The 7,779-nt window shown below is 45.0% G+C and overlaps 1 protein-coding gene across 1 annotated transcript; it reads right to left on the bottom strand.

Annotated features, from left to right (window-relative positions):
- Positions 1-349: 349 nt before the first annotated feature.
- On the bottom strand, positions 350-4,836 carry C1QTNF8 (C1q and tumor necrosis factor related protein 8). The gene is made up of 3 exons (XM_009077938.1): positions 4,765-4,836; positions 2,617-2,857; positions 350-897 (listed from the first exon to the last, which is right to left on the bottom strand). The coding sequence occupies exons 1-3, from the start codon at positions 4,834-4,836 to the stop codon at positions 350-352; spliced, it is 861 nt and encodes a 286-aa protein (XP_009076186.1).
- Between the last annotated feature and the right edge of the window lie 2,943 nt (positions 4,837-7,779).

Below are 7,779 nucleotides of genomic sequence, written 5' to 3' on the forward strand. Positions count from 1 at the left end.
ATGGTCCTTAGATATAATTACATTTCTTCTCAAGAGCAGAGCAAAGAAGCTAAATTTTTGCTACCAATTCGTCAAACTTTAGGGATGTTACTTGGGATTGATATGGAGCTGCAGAACTGGAGCATTCCACATGTGTCTTCTCCAGGGAACATAAGGGTCAAAGCCTTCTTGGTAGTCATGCAGCTTGTATCACCTTGAAACAGTCACCTCCATCCACACAGGTGTCTGGACATGGACAGACAACCCTTACAGGCCTGGAACCCTTCCAGGTGGAACTAGAGATATGCATTTCTAAGAGGGAAGACACTAATGTATCTACCAAAGCTTTGAGCCTAGAGCTGGGGAGTGGCTACTCTACAGCTGGCTTGATTAAGTGGCCATTGAAGATGATGTAAACATCAGACTCCTCACTGTAAATGGCATTTTCTCTCTCCCTCTTGAACATCCTCACCCAGACCTCCTCTCCTTCCTGCAGCTCCAGCATCAGGCTCTGGCTCTGCATGATGCTCCGATCGCTGGGCTGGGTGTAGAGGATGGCCACCTCCTCCTCGTTCTTCATCAAGTGCAGGTAGGTCTCCTTGAAGTTCCAGGTGTGGACATTCAGGCTGAAGTAGTAGATTCCTGGAACGTAGCAGAAGAACTTGCCCGAGAACATGTTGAAGTGCTTATAGAGGTTCACAAACTCAGTGTCAAACGTGACATGCTGGAAGTAGTCTGAGCTGTGAAGAGGTTTTCTCCGACCCACCGAGAAGGCAGCATAGAGGTGCTTGCAAGAGTGGCCTTGTGGGCCAGGCTGGCCTTTCTGTCCCTTCCTTCCATCCAAGCCACGTAGGCCTCTTTCTCCTGCCTTCCCAACTGCTCCAGGGTAGCCTTTCTCCCCCATTTCACCCTTCTCACCTGTGAGCATAAAGAAAAACCTTGTCAAACACAAGCACATCAAGCCCAAGCTGTGGGCACATCCTGATGGAGACAACCAGCAAAGTAGCTGCTGGAGCACTGTTTTTCCAGCACAAATATCTGGAAGCATTGGCCAGATCATCAGCACCTTCCCAATTCTGGATAAAGCCAGGTGAAAACTTGGCTCCACAGAGCTCATGGTGCTGATGTTCCACATCCCACAGTGGAATTCCATGCCCTGATCAGACAAACACAACCATAGTGTTGATGAACTCCCCTCCTTGGTGCAGAGGTGAGGATAAGAGGTTTTGAAGTTTGCTGAGGTCTGATCTGGGCCTAGGAGAGATGGTTGGGTTTGTTTCATCTGTGCATCTCTGAGCACAGAACTCCTGGAACATCTCCTGCATTTTCTGCTCCATTTTTATTTGCCTGCCTGAGTGAGACCAAAAATGTGCCATGGAAAGAGGGTCTTTCCCAGTTTTTAAACCACTTAGGAATTCTGTGATAACATCACAGTAAGGACTAGAGGGAATGGTCATAAGCTGAGACAGGGGAGATTCAGATTGGATGTTAGGAAAAGTTTTGTCACTGTTAGGGTAGCCAGGTATTGGAATAGATTGCCCAGGGAGGTGGTGGAGTCACCATCCTTGGAAGTGTTTGGTGTCTGGATCTGGCACTTGAAGATGATGGTTTAGGGGCTGCAGCAGAGCTATAGGTTAATGGTTGGACTTGATGATCTTAGAGGTCTCCTCCAACCTTGATGATTCAGTGATTCTATGAACATTTGAGTCTGGTTTTTTTGTGTAACCTAACTTGAGCTTCCAGTGATTTGGAGTTTTGATGGATTAGACCCTTTGGTCAACTCTTCTCACTCAGACACTTCTAGCCTGTGCCATGTCACCCCTCGGCCTTGTTTGAGACAAACCGAGTGGATGAGTTGTTGGTGTAGGAAGGAACAAGGGTAAGCAAAGAAGAAAAAGAGTGTTATGGTGGGAGTCACCTTTGAGGATGGTGATATCTATAGTGGGCTGAACCTTGGGCACCGAATAGGCAGGGTCACTGCTCATCCTGCTGTGCCGTGAGGAGATGATGGACACAGGCTGCTCCGAAGGGCCACAGCATCGCACGCACGACAGGGGCCGCGGCGCCCGCTGGAGTCACCATCCTTTCCTTGGAAGGGTGTCTGGATCTGGCACTTGAAGATGATGGTTTAGGGGCTGCAGCAGAGCTATAGGTTAATGGTTGGACTTGATGATCTTAGAGGTCTCCTCCAACCTTGATGATTCAGTGATTCTATGAACATTTGAGTCTGGTTTTTTTGTGTAACCTAACTTGAGCTTCCAGTGATTTGGAGTTTTGATGGATTAGACCCTTTGGTCGTGTCTGGATCTGGCACTTGAAGATGATGGTTTAGGGGCTGCAGCAGAGCTATAGGTTAATGGTTGGACTTGATGATCTTAGAGGTCTCCTCCAACCTTGATGATTCAGTGATTCTATGAACATTTGAGTCTGGTTTTTTTGTGTAACCTAACTTGAGCTTCCAGTGATTTGGAGTTTTGATGGATTAGACCCTTTGGTCAACTCTTCTCACTCAGACACTTCTAGCCTGTGCCATGTCACCCCTCGGCCTTGTTTGAGACAAACCGAGTGGATGAGTTGTTGGTGTAGGAAGGAACAAGGGTAAGCAAAGAAGAAAAAGAGTGTTATGGTGGGAGTCACCTTTGAGGATGGTGATATCTATAGTGGGCTGAACCTTGGGCACCGAATAGGCAGGGTCACTGCTCATCCTGCTGTGCCGTGAGGAGATGATGGACACAGGCTGCTCCGAAGGGCCACAGCATCGCACGCACGACAGGCGCCGCGGCGCCCGCCTGGGCACTCCTTTCTCCAGCTCAGCTCCAACCTTCCCCACGGACACCAGGAGCAGGAGGAACACGGTGCTCATCTTCAGCAGGGCCAGCTGGAGGGGGAAAAGGGACAGGAATTATTACCACTGATTCAAAACAGAGCTTTGCATAAACCATCTGTTAGTGTTACCTCAAGGTGCATTTCTGGGGATTAATCATTAACTGCTCTTGTAGTAGCACCGGGAGACTCCAGGTAGGAATGTGCCTGACCATGTGCTGTTTATGAGCAGTGGAAAAGGCAATCCCTGTACCTCATTACCTGCAGTTGAACTGGCTGACAAGAGGCACTGGGTAAATAAAAGAAGGAAAAAAAAACCCCAAGCCAAACAAAAGCTGCTGAGATGAGAAGCTGAGACTGATGCTCAGAGGTGTTGTAGCAAGCTCTGCTCGAGGCACACTCACTGCTTGGCTGCTCCTCACTCAGAACAAAAGGTTCTGGGTAAAAGACACAAAGTATTGCCCTGTTGTTTTGTTTGCTGTATTGGCATCCTGAAAAATTCAAAATCACTTGCAGAAAACGAAATCTTATTGAAATAAAGAATCTAAACCTGATCTTTCAGAGGAAAAATCTGAATAAAATAAAAAGAAATCAAAAGCATTTCTCTCCTTAGATATTCTCTCACAGCCTCTTGCTAGTAACCTCTGACCAAGATGACTTGTGGTTTTGACCACTCCCACATGCTCTTCCCAGCAGAATTTCTGTGTGTACTTTTCAGTTTTATTTTCCAATAACGGAAAACCAAAGAGCTGCAACAAACAAACCAAACTGGGATTTGCTCTGCACAAACATCAGGTTTTGAGGTCCTCTATTACATTTTCATCTGCTACCATTGAGCTCCAGAGACTCTGGGTGAAACACAGAGAGAAAATATCTCAGGTGGTACAAAGAAGAGGAATTTTCTCTGGCTCCCTATCGATATGTAGGAACAAGGAGGGATTGGAGCTGGAGATAGGCAACTGCCTCCTCATTCCATGTGTAATTAGTGTCATTCTACTGATTGCACTGGTGCTTCATACAAGACAGATTTTTTGGATCGATGCATTTTTGAACCTTCTCCAAAGTCCAATCAGTGAGATGGACTCAGATTGACCTCAGGCTGGGAACAGCTTTTACAGCTCCTTTTCTACCAGATTTAATTCCTGAAATAGGTGGGAAAGGGGGTAATGGGTGTCCTGGATTTCAGAAATTGCTCAATGGACACATAGGTCTTAATTGCAGACAGAGAGAAGAAGGGAAGGAGAGAGGAAGGAAAGGAGGGAGGGAGAGAGGGAGGAAGGGAGGGCATCCTGCCTTGTAGCTGCTCAAAGGCTTCACTGGGAACAAAATGAGCCAGTTAGGAAAGTATGAGGAAATAAATCTGTGAGTATAGGCAAAGGACTTGGATTGTACCAGCATTCTTGGGAGATGTTTTCTTCTCCTTCTTACCTGCCCCAATAGAACTGTCATTCACACCTTTTATTACCTGGTGCAATGCAGCTCGCTGGAAACTTAATGGATACTGATTAGCAGCAATATAAGAACTTTTCCTCTGAAAGCAGTGAAAGTTCTTTCACCAAATCCATCACAACTTGAAATATTTTCCTATTCATAATTGTGACTCATTCCAATACCAGCCTGAGAAGGGATCAATACTCCTTTTCTATCAGCATTCAGGGCTTGAATTCCATTTTCATTAAGTCCTTTTTCATTTCCATTCAATTCTTAAGCCAACTTTGTACTGCCAACCAGGAATGAAAATGCAGTGCAAGTTTAAACAGAGAGAAAGGAAGAACTAACCATCCTGTATGTGACCAGAGCAGAATCTTTGCACTGCAGAGAGAATTTGGGGTCTGCACAATGGGGTATCCTGTACAGAGATATAAGTTTGGGCATATACAGAATGGTCTAGAGGAGAAGACCTTGTGTCTCAGCCTGGAGAAAAGAAGCCTCAGGGGAGATCTCCTTGCTCTCTACAACTACCTGACAGGAGGTTGCAGCCAGGTGAGGCTTGGGCTCTTCTTCCAGGGAATGAGTGACAGGACAAGAGGACATAGCCTCAAGCTACACCATGGGATATTCAGGTTGGACATCAGGAGGAATTTCTTCATGGAAAGGGTTGTCAGGCTTTGGCAGGGGATTCCCCGGGAGGTGGTGGAGTCACCATCCCTGGAGGCATTCAGGGAACAACTGGACATGGTACTCAGTGCTCTGGTGTAGCTGACAATGTGGTGATTGGTCACAGGTTGGACTCGATGGTCTTGAAGGTCTTTTCCAACCACAATGATTCTGGGATACTGTGTTCTCTCAGAACCTCAGGCAGTCAGGGCTTCCTCTTTGGGATAAAAGCTATAAACCTTGCCCAGCAGTGTGGGCAATCTATAACCTGGGGATAAAGTCCAGGGTATTTGATTACATTATCAGAACATTAAAGCCAGAGGATGTAATTTCTCCTAGTACCTTCATGAAGGAGAAAGAGCATTCATCAGAGCGGTGTTCGTAATAGGAAAGGAAAAGGGCTCATAAATATGAAGAAATTACTTTCCATTTTTGTAGGCCATTATTTTCCCCAAGATGAAGGACTTTGCTATTTTTAGAAGTGACTGAGGGGAGAAAAAAAATCAGACTGGGTGAAAAATCAGTGTTCAGGTTGTGCATATGTTACATTACAGGAACCCAAGTGCCCAGTAAAGGAATGGTGGCCACTTGCATGATTCATGAAGAGCAATTTCTGAAGTTATTGGCTAGAAATTGCATTTGGCAAAAAAAACCCCCAAATCCCAGAAAGGAATGATGCAACAATTCAGTCAATTCAGAGCAGCCTAGAGCTGATACCCCCACATCACATTTGCCTTTAAAATTTGGTGAAATTCTTTCACTGTGGTGGCAGGAAACAAGTATTTGGTTGCAATATCTTGTGGTTAGGTGAAAACTTAATGATGTATGTGAATAAATAGAATTTTGGGTTTACAGAGTGCTCATAACAGACAAGGACAGGAGAAGCAAAATAGGAAAGAGATGGAGAAAAAGGAGTCCAAGAGGACTGCAAGTAAAACCAATGGCTCATAAAATGGTTTGGGTTGGAAGGACCTTAAAGCTCATCTTGTTCCAACCTCCTGCCATGGGCAGGGACATCTTCCACTAGCCCAGGTTGCTCCAAACCCCATCCAACCTGGCCTTGAACACTTCCAGGGATAAATTCAGCAGCATGGGATTATGTTTGAAAGACATCCAGGACAGAAACAGAAATTAAAGGAAGGAAAACTTCAAACCAGAGAAATAAAATATGGAACAGGAAAGGAAACAAACCTGGTAAGAATTTCCTTGTAACCAGATCATGTCAATCTGGAGGAAAGAATGATTTGATCCAAATTTCAGAGGAGAAGCAAATACAACTCTTGAGGGGTGAAGTCAAATCTGACACCTTAAATAAAAGAGATACAAAAAGGATGAAGCTCAGAATTTAGGGTCTGTGGGGTAATGAAGGAGGTTGTTTTTAGCCATTTCTTTTGTCCCTGAAAGACAATTATTGTAACCTTATTTTGTCAAATATTTTGATAATAAATTTGACTTCTTCAGGAGACAGCAAACCAACTGGGATTTGCTCACAACTCACTTGAAGACTGGTTGTCCTGCACGTCACTCAAATGCCCACATGGGAGGGACATCCATCCTCCTCATCCATTCTCCTTCCCCTCATGGTCTGACACACTTGTTAGTGCCTGAAATGATGCATTAGCACAACATTGAGTGCCCCAAGGGTGCAAAACTGAGTGTGTTCCTCCTTGGACACCCCTCTCAACACCTCTTTGGAGATGGATGGAGCATCCTGAAAACAACAGATTTAAACTGGAAGCATAAATGATCATGGTATCATAGAATATCCTGAGTTGGAAGGGACACCCAAGGATCATGGAAGCCCAACTCCTAGCCCTGCACAGGAGGGAGAACAAGGAAATCACAGCCTGGCTTGATTCAGAAGTCTTGATTTTCCTACTGAGTAGGAAACCCTGGCAGCTAATTTCAGGGAATTTTGGTGCCCAGGGTGCCTGGTGCTTGTGTTCATCATAACTTTACAAGTGATGTTATTGCTGGAGAGATGATTAAACATAATGAAAGGTTTCTTTGACTGAAACCATCCTTTAACTAAGCTTTAAAATAGACTGATTGCTCTTTCTTTCCCTTTTTTTCTCCCAGCTGTGGCTGTCCCATCCCTGGAAGTGTTCAAGGCCAGGTTGGATGGGGCTTGGAGTAACATGGGCTAGTGGGAGGTGTCTCTGCCCATGGCAGGAGGTTGGAACAAGATAATCTTCAAGGTCCCTGCCAACCCAAACCATTCTAAGGGAAAATCCAGGGGGTTTGCATCAAATTCAAACCCTCCTGTTGTTCTGAGCCTTTTGAAAGTGTCAGTCTGTCTGTCTGTCAGTCTGTCTCTCTGACCAATGCTGACATCAAGGTGTCGCTGTGCAGCCTCACAGTGCTGATGAAGGTGCAATGCCCAGACCAGGGTCACTTGTGTACCCAGATCAATCCAAGGCTGCTCAGATGATTAAATAGTGTATTTTTGCTCTGCACTGACCCTGGAAAGACCTTGAATTAATATAATCCATCACACTTCGTATTTACACATTTTTTACCTGCTGTGAATTACCTGCATCAAAAGAGCTGGTTTTCCATGGACACCTGGAATTCCTGGTGTCTACCAGCCAAAAAAATTAAAGCCAAATTCCTCCCATGCAGAGCTTTAAAGATGCCACAAAACTTTACTAAAGAAGGGCAGAAACCATTAGTTCTGCTTCAAAGAGTTAAAAGATGTAATTTTTTTTTCTTGTGTGCAACTCTTGATTTAAATATAATTCCTTGACACTATTACAGCTGCAGAGAGCACCTTGATTGATTTGGGGGGATCACGATTGAGTTTAATCTTCCAGCTCAAGATAGGCATCTTATTTATGAGGCACATTTGCTCATGCAAAGCTTTAATCATCCTGTGAACCT

This window comes from Acanthisitta chloris, unplaced genomic scaffold, assembly GCF_000695815.1.
Source record: "Acanthisitta chloris isolate BGI_N310 unplaced genomic scaffold, ASM69581v1 scaffold11587, whole genome shotgun sequence".
Lineage (NCBI taxonomy): Eukaryota > Metazoa > Chordata > Aves > Passeriformes > Acanthisittidae > Acanthisitta > Acanthisitta chloris.